This window comes from Lithobates pipiens, unplaced genomic scaffold, assembly GCF_037356315.1.
Source record: "Lithobates pipiens isolate NorthernLeopardFrog02 unplaced genomic scaffold, aLitPip1_a1.2 Scaffold_8, whole genome shotgun sequence".
NCBI lineage: Eukaryota > Metazoa > Chordata > Amphibia > Anura > Ranidae > Lithobates > Lithobates pipiens.
Genome location: NW_027507903.1, coordinates 96880611 through 96898089, shown reverse-complemented (window position 1 = coordinate 96898089; position 17479 = coordinate 96880611). Strand labels below are relative to the sequence as shown.

Sequence of the window (17479 nt, the reverse complement as noted above, 5' to 3'; positions counted from 1 at the left end):
CACTATAGCCGTTAGCAGCATGCGCGGGAGTGACGTCATCACTGCTCCAGCGCTGTGAGTGGCCGGAGCAGTGATACCCGGAAGAAGATGGATGCTCCGGACTACAGGGGACAGCGGTGACATCGCTGGTTTCTGTGTTAGGTAAGTGACACATAATGGGCTACTATGCGATGCATAGTAGCCCATTATGCTTTACCTTTGCAGGGAGACAAAAAGAAAGTAAACCCATCAGGGTTTACTTCCTCTATAAAATCCTGTTAGTTTTTTATTTTGCCAGCGAAAGCAACAGTATACTGATCTTCCCAGTGAATAGCTGTGCAGGAAGGGTGTTTACCCTGTGTCCCATTGGGGAGGTTTATCTTTATTTTCTGTCCCATAGGCAAAACAGGAAGTGAGGGGAAATTCCTGCAAATTCAGGGAATTACTGAGGGATCCCTGGTCACCAGAACTAGTGCCTCCATTGTAAGATTTCCCCTCTAGCCCCTCTATTACATTTCTGGAGACAACATAAAATTTGGGATTTTCTTTTGCTTTCACTTTTGATCTTTTGGATCTCCCTAAGGGCCGGTTCACACTGCGGGCGATGCGAGGCGACACGACTCGCCTCGCCGCTATCTTACAAGTCGCCCCCGTTCTGTACAATGGAACCGTTCTGAGAGGAGCGACTCGAGTCGCTCCGACTCAGAAAAAAGGTTCCTGTACTACTTTCGGGCGACTTCGGGGCGACTTGCATTGACTTCTATACAGAAGTCATCTGCAAGTCGCCGCTGAGGTCGCGGCAGGTCGCGGCGAGGCAAGTCGGTGTCGCCTCGCATCGCCTGCAGTGTGAACCGGCCCTAACAAGGGCACACGCAGCAAAAAGCAAAAAACAAAAACAAACAAAAAAAAAAGAAACGAAAGGCGTTCTAATGTCTCTTCATTCCATCCACAACTTAAAAAAAAAAGTTTGTCTGTACTTTAATTAAATTGGAGTTCCACCCAAAAGTAAAACTTCCACTTATCTGCTTCCCCCCTCCGGTGCCACATTTGGCACCTTTTGGGGGGGGGGGGGGTAACGGGTACTTGTGCGCACTTCTCGCATGTGCAGTAGGGAACTGGAAAGGCTTCATTGCCAGTTTCCCTTACAATGAATGGAGGGAGGAACACCTGACAGCCCATCCGAAAATTGGCTGGCGTGCCAACATTGTCGGCTCCCTGGGCAGGTAAGTGTCCATATATTAAAATTCAGCAGCTACAGCATTTGTAGCTGCTGACTTATATATATATTTTTTTCCCCAGGCGGAACTCCTCTAAGCAAGAAAGAAACTGCTACTCCCACTACTGCCCAATCATCTGCAACCAGGGCACTTACTCAAAGGGGTGGGAATGCCCATGACATCATTGCCCTGGTATTGTCATGTGGCCATTTTGGGTCAATGTCATTATATATACAAAACTAGGTCAATGATGTTACAAGCATCCCCATCCTTTTTTGTACATGCAGATGTGGAGCAGAGAATGCTCTGGCCGTAGTTGATTAAAGTAATAGGAACCCTTACCTTGCAGAACAAACCATTTAGTTTAAAATAGAAATGCAAGACAAAACATTGTGTATATACTGTATATACATGTATACACACACATTAGAAATACCTTTTTATTCCCATAATTTCTGTTCTCAGCTGCATTAGGGGCTTAGAGAGGTGGGGGTGGAGAAGCAACAGAACACCGATCTTCCCAGTGAATAGCTGTGCAGGAGGATGTCAGTACAAGTCTTATCATTGGAGGACTCTCTCAGCACACCCCAGAAATCTGACCACACTGGGATGGATGTGCTCTCAGGCCTATCGTGGTCAGTTTGAAATAGCAAAGCTGGGGACTGGGGCAGGATAACCAGGTATTTCACCCAAATGAAGCAATAAAAAGAGAACAAGATACTTTTTAAAGTGTTACTAAACCCACAATAGTCAAATAAGTCTGTATATGCAGTAAAGCATGCTTGTTATACTCACTGGGGAACCTAAGGGGTTAACCTTCTGCATTGTGTAAAAAGGCTGTTTGATCCTGTCTTCTCTGATCCTCCCCTTCTTACACTGACACCAAAGCAGGTCTGGAAAAGACAGAGTTACTGGAGTCAGGCTGCACATGATCAGTTCGATGTGTATTGCTAGAGAATTTTTTTTATTCTTGGGAGAGTGCATGTGATCAGCACAGGGCCAATCAGCACTGTCCAGATAGAGGGCCAGGGGTCCTGGATCCTTATAGGACAGCTCAGTGCACTATGAAAACTCCTCCTACAAGCTTTAACCAGACACTGATAGAAGTCACAAGACTGCTATGTACTGCTGATTGGTAAAGGTATTTAGCAGTTTATATTTACGAAAATAATCACATTTCCATGTTCTGTGTACTGTGGGAGACCAGATATAGTGAATGCAGGGTCCTGGGTTTAGTAACACTAACACAAGTAAGTACATGGTACAACAGGGACATATCAGGACTATGAAAGGTTGGGGTAACATATTGTTAAGGTGTCAGTGGGCGGGAGTGACTGATTTCTTTTAGGTCTAGACCAAGCATGTGCTTGTCACTAGTCTTTACAACCCATCTAAATGCTTAATGATTTCTTTGCTTGTGAAATATTGTACTAATGCTATTACAATGAAAATGAATAAAGGCCACAAGCTGTCTCTTTAACTGCTGCACATGTTGTCACTTGCTGTATAGTTGTTAATCGGCTTGTCGAACGTTTCTGCTTGTCAGGAAAGAACTGGGACCTCACAGCTGCTCTAAGTGACTATGAACAACTACGGCAGGTGCACACGGCAAATTTGCCTCAAGTGTTTAATGAAGGAAAATACTATAAGCAGCAGGACAGAGAAATCACCCAGCATATCAACAAGATCGACAGACCCAACCTCCAAAGACAGGATGATATTGCTCAAGGTACGGTGGCTTTTTAAAAGTAATTTATGGTGATCACACAGAGGATTGTATATTTAACATTATGTTTACTTTGCTACCTATTAAAGGCAACTGATTAGAGTGGATATATGGAAGCTGTCCTTGACAGCATTTTTTATCGCTTTATATACAGGTTAGGTGTTCCGACTTCCCTGGCTGCCTGCTTGTTCCAAGCCTGGGGATCACTAAATAGTGAAGTAAGGCTATGGGTAACAAGATGGCATTGACAGTTTCCATTTTTCCATCTTGACAAGCTTCTTTTATGCTTTTTATAAAATCTTCTCTACCCAAGCCATTTCAATATACATTTATGTAAACATTAAAGAGCCTGATGCTATAAAGGAATTAGGGATAGGGGTGGATTTTGTTTGTCTTTAACCACTTAAGGACCTGGCCTATTTTTCAGACTCGATTTTTATAAGTTAAAACCTGTTTTTTTTTTTTGCTAGAAAATCACTTAGAACCCCCAAATATTATATATTTTTTTCAGACACCCTAGAGAATAAAATGGTGGTTGTGGCAATACTTTTTGTCACACCGTATTTGCGCAGCGGTCTTACAAATGCACTTTACAACAGTAAAGTTAGACAATTTTTTTTTTTCTACATTGTGAAAGATAATGTTACGCCTAGTAAATTGATACCCAACTGTCACGCTTCAGAATTGCACCCGCTCGTGGAATGGCGACAAACTCATACCCTTAAAAATCTCCATAGGCAACGTTTGAAAATTTCTACAGGTTACCAGTTTTGAGTTACAAAGGAGGTCTAGGGCTAGAACTATTTCTCTCACTCAAGCGATCGCGGTGATACCTCACATGTGGGGTTTGAACACCGTTTTCATATGCGGGCGCGGCTTACGTATGCGTTCGCTTCTGCGTGAGAGCTCGGCGGGACAGTGTGCTTATTTATTTATTTTTTTATTATATATATATATATATATATATATATATATATATATATATATATATATATATATATATATATATATATATATATAATTGTTTTTTTTTTTTTGTTTTTTTTTTGTTTTTTTGGGTTACATCCCTTGTAATAGAAAAAAAGCATTGCAGGACCTCTTAAATGTGAGATCAAAAAGAGCTGAGATCTCATATTCACACTAAAATGCAATAAAAAAGAAAAAAAGAAATGTAAAGTAATTTGAAAAAAAACCTCCCCTTTAAGAGCTTCGGGCGGAAGTGGCGTTTGATGTCGCTTCCGCTCTCCAATGCTTAGGAGCCCAGCAGGGGTCACCATTCCCTCACTCTGCATCCATGCAGTGAGGGGAGAGGAACCAATTGGCTCCACCATTACCGACGACTGGAGTGCTGTCGATAAAAGTGATTTTGCAGAGAATCCGCAGCAGAGACCACTTTTATCCTAAAAAGGGCAGTTTTAAAAATACTGGAGCTATGGCAGCTAGCTGCTGCCATAACAACGGTATTTAATGTCAAAGTAGTTCTTAAAAAATAAGAAAACAGTAAAGTTAGCCAATTTATTCTCTTTATATTGTGAAAGATAATGTTATGCTGAGTAAATTGATACCCAACATGTCACACTTCAAAATTTGGCCCTCTTGTGGAATGGAGACAACCTTATACCCTTAAAAATCTCCATAGGCGATGTTTAAAAAATTATACAGTTTGCATTTTTTAAAGTTACAGAGGAGGTCTAGGGCTAGAATTATTGCTCTCACTCTACTGACCACAGCAATACCTCACATGTGTTCCTTGAACACCATTTTCATATGCGGGTCACTTTTATTCCTATTACAATGAATGTAAACATCCCTTGTAATAGAAAAAAGCACGGCAGGACCCCTTAAATATGAGATCTGGGGTCGAAAAGACCTTAGATCTCATATTTACATTAAAATGCCATAAAAAAAAAAGAATATTTTTTGTAATTTAAAACAAATTAAAAAAAAATGGCCCTTTAAGAGCTATGAGCGGAAGTGAAGTTTTGACATCGTCTCCATACACAGCAAGGGGACAGACACGATCACCTCTGTCGCTGCCGGCGGCTCTGGTAAGCAATGGAGGGCACCGGATCGCAGTGGTGGGGGGGGGGATAAAATTGATCTGTAGAGACCACTTTTATCTTAAACCGGACGGCCTGCTGAGAAGGTGCTAGTTGCTGCCATAACAACAATATCCTCCTTCAAAGTACCAACGTAAAACTACGGTGGGTGGTCCGGAAGTGGTTAAAGAGGTTCTAAAGCCTCAATGTTTTCACCTTAATGCATTCTATGCATTAAAGTGAAAAACCATCTCTGCTGCAGCACCCCTCCAGACCCCCCTTTTTCTTACCTGAGCCCGATCCAAACCAATCCAGCGATGTGCATGAGCGCAGTGGCTCTCACCGTTGTTTCTCCCCTCGGACAGTTTGATAGCAGCAGGAGCCCACTGCTGTCAATCAAATCCTGTGACACTGGAGTGAGGGGCGGGCCGAGTCCCACTGTCTGCGCCAATGGATTCAGCAGTGAGACTCATGAGCGAGCCTGCATGGGTAGCCCCCGGCAAAGCAACTTTTCTTGGGGGACCCCAATGAGAAAGAGGGGCCTGGAGCAGAGAAGAGGATTGGGGCTGTGCTGTCCAAAACGATTGCACAGAGCAGGTAAGTGTTTGTTATGTTTGTTGTCACGTTTGTTATTTTTAAAAATTTAAGGTTTACAACTACCGGTACTTTGAATCCAGGTTCTAAATGGTCATATAACATTACGAATCTTCTCTAGTGAAATCAGTGGGTGGTCATTATTCCTACACAGAGCTGCACTCATGTAATGACATGTGCGCACCATTCTTTGTAGCAGGACTGTGGGCTCACAGGAAGTGGGTTAAATGACACTGGGTGTAATTCAACCTAGAAAAGGAGCGCCATCTAGTCAATGAATGGACATCACGGATTGATAATTATGCTTGCAGCAATAGCTGTTTCTTTTTTTCTTAATAAGTGTCGGGCAATTTATTTACAATATTTTTTCATTATGAAGTGGACTGTGGCTTTAATAAGTTCTGTGTTTTTCCTTTCTGTTTCTTGCATGTAGAAAAAAGACTGTCGAGAGGCATATCTCATGCCAGTTCAGCCATTGTGTCCCTGGCTCGTCTGCATGTGGCCAATGAATGCAGCAGTGATCCCTTTCCCCTAGAGATGCCCATTTATACATTCCAGCTACCAGACCTCAGTGTTTACAGCGAGGACTTCAGAGTCTTTATAGAAAGAGATTTAATTGAACAGTCCACAATGGTGGCTTTGGAGCAGGCAGGTAAGCGGTTATATCCACTTCTCCTTGTGGAGGTATTCAGATTTTTATTATGCACAAGAGTGAAATGTAATTCACTATGTTTAATATTTTATATTGCTGCAATTTGCAAAGAAAAACCTATCTGTACAGCTTTTCTTCATTTTGATAATGTGCTGATTTTTTCAGTTAAATAAAGATTTTAGGAAAGGGGAACAGACATTGTGTGTTTTATCAAAGACACGGTATTTATGTGTTTTGGTCTTAAAGAGAATATATGTTTTTTTCAATAATGTGAATGTACATTATGTTAAACTTTGTGTAAGGGCTCTTTAACATGGGGTGCTTTACTGCGGGCCCTGTGGAGGTCATTGTTTTCCCAGCATGGGGATGCACAGGTGTTGTGTGCATTCCCATGCTAGCGTCTCATTAATTTCTATTGGGACACGCAACAGCACAGACACAGTCACTATGTCCTAATATGACATACGGGTGTGTGCGGGTCCCCGAACACACCCCGTATGCCACATGTCATGTTAGGACACAGTGATTGTGTCAGTGCAACTGCATGTCCCAATAGAAATGAACGCACACAACACCTGTGCATCCCCGTCCTGAGAAAGCACAGACCTGCACAGGGAATGCAGTAAAGCACTTCTTGTGAACGAGCCCTAACACAGAGTTCTACATACTGTGCACAGTAAAGCATCCTAAATTGTCAACACTTTATAGTAAATGCTTGTTGTAATAAGTAAATACATTATTTATTTTAGTTATGAAGACATTAGCTCAATGTAAATCGTTTTATCTATTCATATTAATGTTTGAATGATTACAGTGAGGTCCATAGATATTTGGACACAGGCACAATTTTAGTTTTTTTCAGGTATTTGCCAAAATATATTCAAGCTATAGTTATATAATGGATATGGGCTAAAAGTGCACACTCTCAGGTTTAATTTGATGGTATGTACATCCAAATCGGAGTAAGGCCCCTTTCACACAGGCTTACTGATTAGGTCAGTTTTTCAGGCAGACCTGATCGGACGTTCCATTCACCCCTACGGGGAATTGGATGTCAGCGGTGACATGTCCGCTCACATCCACTGCTATCCGATCCAAACCTGCCTGCCAAATGCAGATGGATGGTGACCCTATTTTACAACTGTCTGGTGGATCGGATGAAAATGGACAGACATCCCCATAGCATAGAGCATGACTCTGACAAGTCCAAGTCAGCACAGCAAACAGAGACGGACCTGTCAGCCACCTGATCAGCGGGGATCAGTGGATCAATCCCCCCCCCCCCCCCCCCCCCCGCATAGCAAGAAAAGTCTGTCAAATGGACAAGGCCGTGTGGAAGAAGCCGAAGAGTTTAGGAATTACAGCTTTTAAGAATAGCCACCCCCCCCCCCCCCCTCTTTTTCAAGGGACTAAAAGTACTTGGACAATTGAATCAAAAGCTGTTTCATGGCCAGGTAAGGCTTCAAAAATGAAACAAATCCATTAGACAGATAGCAGCAACATTAGGAGTGGCCTAATTAACAGTTTGGTACATTCTGAGGAAAGAGGAACGCACAGGTGAGCTCAGCAACATAATAAGGCCTGGACGTCCACGGAAGACAACAGCGTGGATGATTGCAGGATCCTCTCTATGGTAAATAAAAACCCATTCACAACATCCAGACAATTGAAGGACACTCTCCAGGAGGTGGGCGTAACATTGGCAAAGTCTACAATCAAGAGAAGACTTCACGAGAGCAAATACAGAGGGTTCAAAAAGCCAGTTTAGATTTTGCCCAAAAAAAAATCTAAAAAAGTCAGACCAGTTCTGGAAAAGAATTATTTGGACAGATGAAACTAAGATTAATCTGTACCAGAATGACAGGAAGAAAAAAGTGTGGAGAAGTCTTGGAACTGCTCATGATCCAAAGCAGACAACGTCATCTGTAAAACATGGTGGAGGGAGTGTGATGACATGGGCATGCATGGCTTCCAGTGGCACTGGGTCATTGGTGTTTATTGATGATGTAATAGATGACAGAAGCAGCCGGATGAATTCTGCAGTGTTTAGAGATATACCCTCAGCCCAGATTCAGCCACATGCAGCAAAGTTGATTGGACGAGATGGACACTGATCCAAAACATGCTGCAAAAGCAACCTATGAGTATTTGAAGGAAAGTAAGTGGAATGTTCTGCAATGGCCGAGTCAATCACCTTATCTTAAACCAATGGAGCATGCATTTCACTTCCTGAAGGCAAAACTAAAGGCAGAAAGACCCACACACAAAGAACAACTGAAGACAGCTGCAGTTAGAGCCTGGCAAAGCATAAGAGAGATGAAACCCAGTCTTTGGTAATGTCCATGGGTTCCAGACTTCAGGCAGTCATTGCCAGTAAAGGATTCTCAACAAAATATTAAAAATTAACATTTTATTTATGATTATATTAATTTGTCCAATTGCATTTGCGCCCCTGAAAATGGGGTTCTGTGTATAAAAATGGTTGCAGTTCCTAAAATTTGTACTTGATATATATGTTCAACCTTTTGAATTAAAGCTGAAAGTCTGCAGTTCAAATTCATTTGGATTGTTTAATTTTAGTTTTATTCTGGTGGCATACAGTGCCAGTCTGGAAATCGTGCCTGTGTCCAAATATATATGGACCTAACTGTATGTACATTTTTTTTTTTTTTTTGCATTTTCTTTCTTTTTCTACACAATAGTTTTGCCTTTGCAATGCATGCCAGGTTACAACTGACACACTGAAAACAATGCACTTCTTTAGTGACTGATATCTTTTAACAACAGTTGTTCAGCTAGCCATACGTTAGTAAAATTTGTACAAACATTCATATGAAAATTCTCAGTACATTTTATCATTTTATCGTTTGAAAGTACTTCAAAATTTCATCTGCTTTTTGGAACGAATGGACCTTATTGACTAAAAAGCACATTTACTGTTAAAAATTATTTTATTCAAGAATTTTTTTTTCCTCCAACTCCTTTGAATTTTTTTTCACTGCAGTTAAAAACAAATGTTGATTTGACCCCACTAATGATTAGAAAATTAAATTAATATTCTAAAAATGAACAATTTGGGATAAAATTCTACTAGTGTATAGCCAGCTCTAGGCAGAGTCAAATCTATCTATTCTTCCTCTAGGGACTGAGCTAAAAATCCTTTCATTAAAGCAGAACGTCACTCAAAATGTTTTATTTTATTGGTACCTGCTCCCACTTCCACAACCATTAGGCTTTAGGACCATTTACAGAGCTGTGCACAAGCTCATGCATACACAGTGGGGTGCTGGCTGTGGCTCGCTCCCCAGGAAGCCACAGCCAACTCCTGTATCCAAGATGGCAGAACTAGCTTCCCAAAGACAGTGAGTACCTAATATTTAAGTCAGCAGCTACAGTATTTGTAACTGCCAGCTGAAAAAAAACGAAAGTTCCTCTTTAAACAGATTAGCAAAAATATGCAAGACCGAGCATGTGAAAACAACACGGAAAAAAACATGACAAAAAAATGCAAAAAGAAATTGATATAACTTTACTGAAAATACAGTATACTTTCCATTTGAAAAAACAACATTTCTCAACTTTGCTTCCATGGCATAGTATTATGTTTGCAGCAGGACCTCCGAGAACTTTCTTCCCCAGGTTTTGTAATTGGCTCCCTGCTTAACCTAAAAATCTGCACAAAGCTTGAGGTAAAATTACATACAACCTGTTATTTGGACTACTTTATCTTTTGGTGACAAACCTCTCACTTTGAACTCATTTTAAATGAATTCAAGAATCTTTCAACCCAATCCAACTGATATTTTAGTTTTTGGTAGGTTTCTGAAGCGTTAAACCACCTACAAATTTCTTGGGTATTTCATTGGTAAGATCACTTTTGTGAGGTTCCTGGGTCTGCATACCTGCAATGGTAGTTATGGAGGTGGAGGGGGTGCCACGCTCCCTGTTGGATTTATGGGTATTATAGTGTACATAGAAGAATACAACATGAAGTGCTGGAAAGCCCATAGAAGAGCAGGAACGCCCAAATCTTAATAGCACTGACAACATGCAACATGTCTCTTAATGTTGACATTGTACAGGATGTCAGGGATGGGCCCAGGAAGGGAGGTATGTTTCCTAGTTATTTGGTTGTGGTCCGTTTAAGGGGGATGATGAGACATTTTTGAGTACTCAGGAGGTTCTCTCTCATATAGGGTGAGGGATTCCAGGGTAGACCATTGGAGAGGAGAGGACTGATTTACAGTCCTGTCAGGATTGATTAGTTCTCACGATTACAGGGACATTGGTTCTGAAAGGGTTAACCTGGCTACAGGGGAGGTCAGAAAACAAGAAAGGGTCAGCACCTGTCTGTGAGGTAGAGTGAAGCAATTCACAGCCGTGAGAAACCATACAATGTCTTATGACTAAGACATTGTTTGCTGAGCTCCTGCGTCCTTTCTTGTACCCTAAAGCAGAGGGGAACCTTACACCCAGGCGTGGGACTGGTATACTGGTGGGGAGCCACTGTATTATTTTCAATACACCAGAACTATGGACTGTTTATATTTACATTGCTGAAGAAGAATGTTTTGTTTGCTCAGTTTTGAAAGAACAATAAAGTTCAACATACTTTTACAAACAGCTGGCTGGTGATCCCTGGCTCCCCATATTACAATACATATAGTATTCACTACATACAGTACAAGCAGTTAACATATAGTATAATGGTCAGCTAAATCCTTATGAAATATTGAGGGTGAATAATTATTAGTTGTATTTTATGTTTTTTTTTATTGAAAAGTTGCATAGTAAGTTACAGTACATCTGACCAGTCAATAAACACAGAACGGCTTTCATACAGTTGTGCTCAAAAGTTTGCACACCCTGGCAGAAATCATTACATTTTGGCATTGATATGATTTGTCATGCAAAAAAAACTTTTATTTAGGGATAGTGATCATATGAAGCCATTTATCACATAGTTGTGTGGCTCCTTTTTAAATCATAATGATAACAGAAATTGCCTAAATGGTCATAATCAAATGTTTACATACCCTGCAAAATTTTGCCATGGTACAGACACACACAGGTTAAAATTGAAAATAAAGGTTCATTTCCCACATCTGTGGCTTTTTAAATTGCAATTATTGTCTGTGTATAGATAGTCAATGAGTTTGTTAGCTCTCATCTGGATGCACTGAGCAGGCTATATACTGAGCCGTGGGGAGCAGGAAAGAACTGTCAAAAGACCTGCCAAGGTAATGGAACTTTATAAAGATGGAAAATATATAAAAAGATATCCAAAGCATTGAATATGCCATTCTGTACTGTTAAATCACTTAATAACCAGTTGTCGACCATCCTGTTGTAGCTTTACTGCTGCAGGGAGGCTGCTCTGTGCAGAATCACGTATATATAGTATACGTAATTCTGCAATTCCGGGTAAGGGGCACATCGCTTCTGCTGTGATTAGTCACAGCAGAAGCTGATAAGCGGGTGGCAGCCAATAGATGACCACCGGGCCCCGGTGAGGCGACACACTGGATGGAGCTCAGTAAACATATAAACAATGCAGAGCTCTGTACTGTTAGCGGGGATGTGCTGGATTTGGTTTCCCTACAAAGCAGGGATACAATCCAGAATGTCGCTTAGTCAAATCACCATACTGTACACACAAAAACACTGGTTAGGCACACATTTAACACTTTGCTCACCGTACTGTAGATGTTTAACCTCTTCCCTGCCAGTGTCATTACCGTGATAGTGCATATGTTTATGCACCCCCATCAAATCATTCCCTGCATCTATTACCTTTTGTACCACCATCCCCTCCCTTTAGAATGTAAGCTCTATGAGCAGGGCCCTCCTGTCTCTTCTGTATTGAACTGTGCTGTAATTGGGCTGTCCCCCCTCTACATTGTAAAGCACTGCATAAACTGTTGGCGCTATATAAATCGTGAATAATAATAATATGTTTAGGACTGATTACTGTATTAATGTCACTGGTATCCAAAAGGTGTCAGTTAGTGTCAGATTGCAATATTGCTGTCCTGCTATAAGTCACTGATTACTAGTATAAAAATAATTTCAGTATATATACCATAGTTTGTAGATGCTATAACTTTTATTGGGGTTTTTTTCCAGATATGTAGCAGAATACATATTGGCCTAAATTTATGAAGAAGTTCAATTTAAAAAAAATAACACACTGTAAACTGGAGGGATGGAACCAAAATGTGATGGGGGCTTATGGTCACAACCATAAGTGCTCGCTTTGCAGAGGGGTCAACAAGGCTTATAGTGAATACCATCCTCACTGTGAAGCATGGTGGTGGCTCACTGGTGTTATAGGGGTGTGTGAGCTCTAAAGGCACCAGGAATCTTGTGGAAATTGTTGCCAAGATGAATGCCGCATGTCATCATTATATACTGGCAGATAATTGGCATTCTTCTGCACAAAATCTACGCATGGAACACTCTTGAACTTTCCAGCTTGACAATGACCACAAGGCCAAGTTGACCCTCCAATGGTTACAGCAGAAAAAGGTGAAGGTTCTGGAGTGGCCATCACAGTTTCCTGACTTTAATATCAAGCCACTCTGGGGAGATCTCAAATGTGCAGTTCATGCAAGACGGCCAAAGAGTTTGCATGGCCTGGGGGCATTTTGCCAAGATGAATGGGCAGCTATACCGCCTGCAAGAATTTAGGGCCTCATAGACATCTATTACAAAAGACTGCAAGCTGTCATTGATGCTAAAGGGAGCAATACACGGTATTAAGAACTTGGGGTATGCAGACTTTTGAACAGGAGTCATTTAATTTGTTTACTTGTTGCCAGGTTTTGTTTTATGATGGTACCATTCTGTTATGACCTACAGCTAGAGAATATGAATCCCATAAGAAATAAAAGAACTGTGGTTTGCCTGCTCACTCATCTTTTCTTTAAAAATGGTACATACTGTATATTACAAATTCTCCAAGGGTATGCAAACTTTTTAGCACACCGAGGTTTCTATAGTTTTACCCTTTGTAGTTTTACCATACAGTTTGTGTATGTTCCAGAGATAGAAATAAACAGCAGCAATTAAAGTTTGCAAATATTAGAAAGTGAACATTTCTGAGCATTTGCAGTTAAAAAACAAAAACAAGCAATAAGAATGTGAATGCAATGAGCTGAATAGCTACTTGGAAATTAAACATCCTAACATCTTGTTATAGCGGTGTTTCCACATGGGAACTTTTGTTTTCTAGGCCTGTGACCACATTTACTTGTCTTGCTGTTCAGAGAAGTGAAATGAGAATGACCCAGTGCACATGCACGGCTAACCTCTGGAAAACCGGCTCTTTTATGCCTGACCTAGTTTACTTAACCTCCCGGCGTCCCACTATAATTCATATATCAAGATTTCTTATTTAATTGGATGCCCCAACTGGGCCGCACATTTTATATTTCAAGGACATATGTAAACAGTTATATTACCAACACCACTAGGGACACCAAGACTAACAACAGTGCGTCTGTTCATTAATTGGTAGAAATATATTCAAACGGGGAAAATTGAGTGTATGGCTATGGGAAACTGAAGTGTTGATGTTTTGGTGTATTGCGCTCACTAATTAAAAATAACTTATATACCAATTAATAAAGGATCTGATTCCCGGAAGGAAAAATTGTAAAATGAACTTTATGCCAACCTGTAGGAAAATAAGTCAAACAAATTATTATCAGGCAGGTGGAAGCAAAAATTGCCAACACATACTTTTTATTTTATCACCCAGGGCACTACCAGTATGCCTATACTACATTATGGTGGGGAATAGCTTCCCCTCGGCCCAGTTCCCCAATGTCCAATGCCTAGACATTGTGTTGGCAAGCAAAATCTTTGCCACATGGGGGGTTGCCTAGGCTAGGCAGATATTCCCTTTGGGAAAGTTATATATATATATATATATATATATATATATATATATATATATATATATATATATACATGCAGGTCCAACAGGAGGCACAGGTCCTAAATCCAAAAGTATGTACTGAAAGCTTGTCATTCTGTCAACTGTCTGCTTTATCTACTAGTATGCATGGTTTCTTCTCCTGATAGGCTCACAATACATATATGAATTGCAAATCTGATGATTAAAATAAAACAGTATAAACATATTTATGTTGGAGAGGGGAAACATCATGAAGTTATGTGTGCTCACTAATTTGGCAGAGGAGGCAAGAAGAGAACTAATGGTACCCAATTAAAAACTGTTAACTGGAGATCAGCCCAAAACTGGTAAAAGGGGGCATCAGGCTACACCACAGAAGAGACACACCCCTACTCCTATTAACTAATGGAGGGAAAGAGAGGGGCGAAACTGGTTTCAATGCACCGTGGCATCATGATGTTGCTGCAGGCAACTCGCGTAAGTGCCGCACGAAACTCAAAGTGGAAGGCATTCCATTATTACAAATCTCTGCTTCATCTAAAACGTCAGAATTTTACCCCACCCCAATTCCACATTATTGATCAGAAAGTTTGTCCATCACTTTTTTTAGATCAATTACAAGGGTTGAGGAAGGCAAACATTGATTTCCTAGATCAGGGGACTCCAAATTTTTCAGTGCAAAAGCCAAATCGTTTATATTACAAATGCGGCCTGAAACTTTTAATGAATGAATAAACAAGCTCCAAGAAATAACTTCATATCAGAAGCCCCCCCATCACATCAGACATCTCCCTTTACACCAGAAGCTTCCCCATCATTTCCGAGTCTGCCTTCACATCAGAGTTTCCCTTTCACATCAGAAGTCCCCCATCATTTCAGAGCCCCCTCCTTACATCAGGGTCCCTATCAGAGTTCTACCATACATTAGGTACCCCATCAAAGTCTCCCTTTCACATTGGAAGTGATTACTGCCAGTAATCATTGTACTCTGCCAGCAGAGAAGGCTCCCCTCACCCCCTCTCGGCAGAATACCATAGCGCTGCAAGAGCATTCCCCCATCAACACTGCATGAGGAAAGCATATAGAATAGTCTACGGGCAGCTTAAAATGATTGTAAAGGCGTCTTTTTTTTCTTTATAATAACAAGCATGTTATACTTACCTGCTTCAGCCTCCTATTCTTGGCCCCCCGCCGGCACTCCTGACCCCTCCCTCCTGTCATGTGCCCCCACAGTAAGCAGCTTACTGTGGGGACACCTGAGCAGACTCACTCCTGAGTTGATGCTCTGTGTGTCCATTCACACACAGCTGCGGCTTGGCCCCACCCTCTGCTCTCACCTCATTGGCTCACTGGCTGTGATTGACAGTAGTGGGAGCCAGTGGCTCCTGCTGCTGTCTCAGCCAATGAGGAGGGAGAAACCTGGGACAGCTGAGGCTCTCGTGCACATCGCTGGATCAAGATGGGGATCAGGTAAGTATTGGGGGGGCTGGGGGGGGGCTGCTGCTGCACACAGAAGGTTTTTTATCCTCATGCATGGAATGCATGAAGATAACAAACCTTGAGCCTTTACAGCTATACTACATTATAGGATATGCCACTAATCCTAGCTGTGGTCCAAATAAACTGTCTAACCGGACCGTAGTTTGAAGACCTCCCTACCCCAAATGAGAGTTTACATAATAGAATGACCTATGTTTTTGGGGTTCCCAGGGCTCTTTGTTTTACAAACTTTTGAGTTCCTGCTGTAATTTTGTTAGTATTCTAGTGCCAGTTCAACTACATATAGGTCAGTACAGCTATAGCTTAAGCCAGAGGGACTGTCTGTATTAGTTATTAGTCAGAGGGCGCCGTCAAACATGCAGGCATTGCTGAGATTTTTACTAGAATGCTTTGCGCACACAGTGAATATACCTCGTAGCGTAAGTTTTTTTTTTTTTCTTTTTTTATATATATGAATAGGAAAATGGTATAAAGCAGTCTTCAAACTTTCAAAACCATTATACTTTTCTCTTATGAGCTATGGAGGGTTGTCTCTGTGCATAACTGCTCTGGCAGGATATCAAAATGCCAAAGGCATGAGAGGCTGTCACCATACATGACAGTATTCCCTAGCTGTTACACACACCTAGGATGAGCACTAGCTGCTCTCCATTTCGTCTTTGTACGTAAAGCCTTGCAATTATCACCAGTGAGTCTTTAAGGCACTGGGTTCCCATGGGATAAACTCCAGCTAGTCAACAAGATAGGGTCATAAAATAAGGACATTCAGCTAACATCGCATCCCCCTGCTATTTTACAAAGATCAGTTAAATAGCGTTAACATGAATAGGGGTAAAATCCCCTGTTGAAGGTGCAGGGTAAGTAAACGGGGAGCTTTGCTCTACATTACCATTACCATACCTAGTGTGATAGATTGTGCAAACAGTATATATAATGCTACCAATGACATTTATTTATGTTCTGAATCAGATTAAAAAAAAAAAGTATACCAAGGCTAATACCACCTGCACTTCCCTTCAGCGATTCTGAGATTCCTATAATTAATTTGACAGTAACCAGACTTATGAAAAGTTATTTTTTGAATCCAACAAGTGAGTATTATAGAGGTAGGGGATCATAATAGCATATAGCATTATCTCTACAGAGCACAGTGGGGATTGGGATCCACCTATCTACCCCAACAAATTTGTTTCCTAGTCTACCAGGATAATCTACAACTTTTATTTTCTATCCTTCAAAAGGCACATGAGAACTAGTATCTGGTTGCTATGGTCAGCAGATTCTTATTTTTTAAAGGGGGATTCCACTTACAATTCCATTTCAATCTGAAGCCTCTGGAATTTTCTAAAAATAGCAAAACATTTAATGCAGTATGAAAATAATATAGCAACCGGGGTAAAATGGCGCTACCTAAAAACAGGTTCTCACTTCATCTGGACTCATAAAAGATAGATGTAGGTGAAAGCCAGGGTTTTTTTCAAAGACCCCAATAGCCCCCCTGTACCTTATATTAATGAACCCAGGAATAAATGCAAAAAACCACAGCTTCACCCAGAAAATGTTATATCAAACAGTATGTGTAATAAGTCTCCAGACCAGCAAAAATATTGTTTTCAAAAACTGTAATTCTAATAGCAGGGACTACTAATCAAACAAATTATATAATGTGTCTCCAATCCAACGGAGATTCTGAAATCAAAAACTGATAATGCTAACTGTGATAAATCACAGAAACAAATCAGTGCTGAAATAGGCCAAAAAACTCCCCACTGAGTATAATACGACAACCTCAATCCCAAAAACTCAAAAATGTAATCAAAAAATCGTAAGATCCCACGTGTAACAAACTCC

At 40.9% G+C, this 17479-nt stretch overlaps 1 protein-coding gene across 2 annotated transcripts in view; it reads left to right on the top strand.

Moving 5' to 3' along the window:
- OTUD7A (OTU deubiquitinase 7A) overlaps positions 1 to 17479 on the top strand; it is a 413079-nt gene that overhangs the window by 286914 nt on the left and 108686 nt on the right. For both annotated transcript variants that reach the window (XM_077473039.1, XM_077473040.1), the window contains 2 exons: positions 2743 to 2925; positions 5989 to 6207. In XM_077473039.1, the coding sequence (XP_077329165.1) occupies positions 2743 to 2925; positions 5989 to 6207 (402 nt within the window). The remainder of the gene's footprint in view (positions 1 to 2742; positions 2926 to 5988; positions 6208 to 17479) is intronic.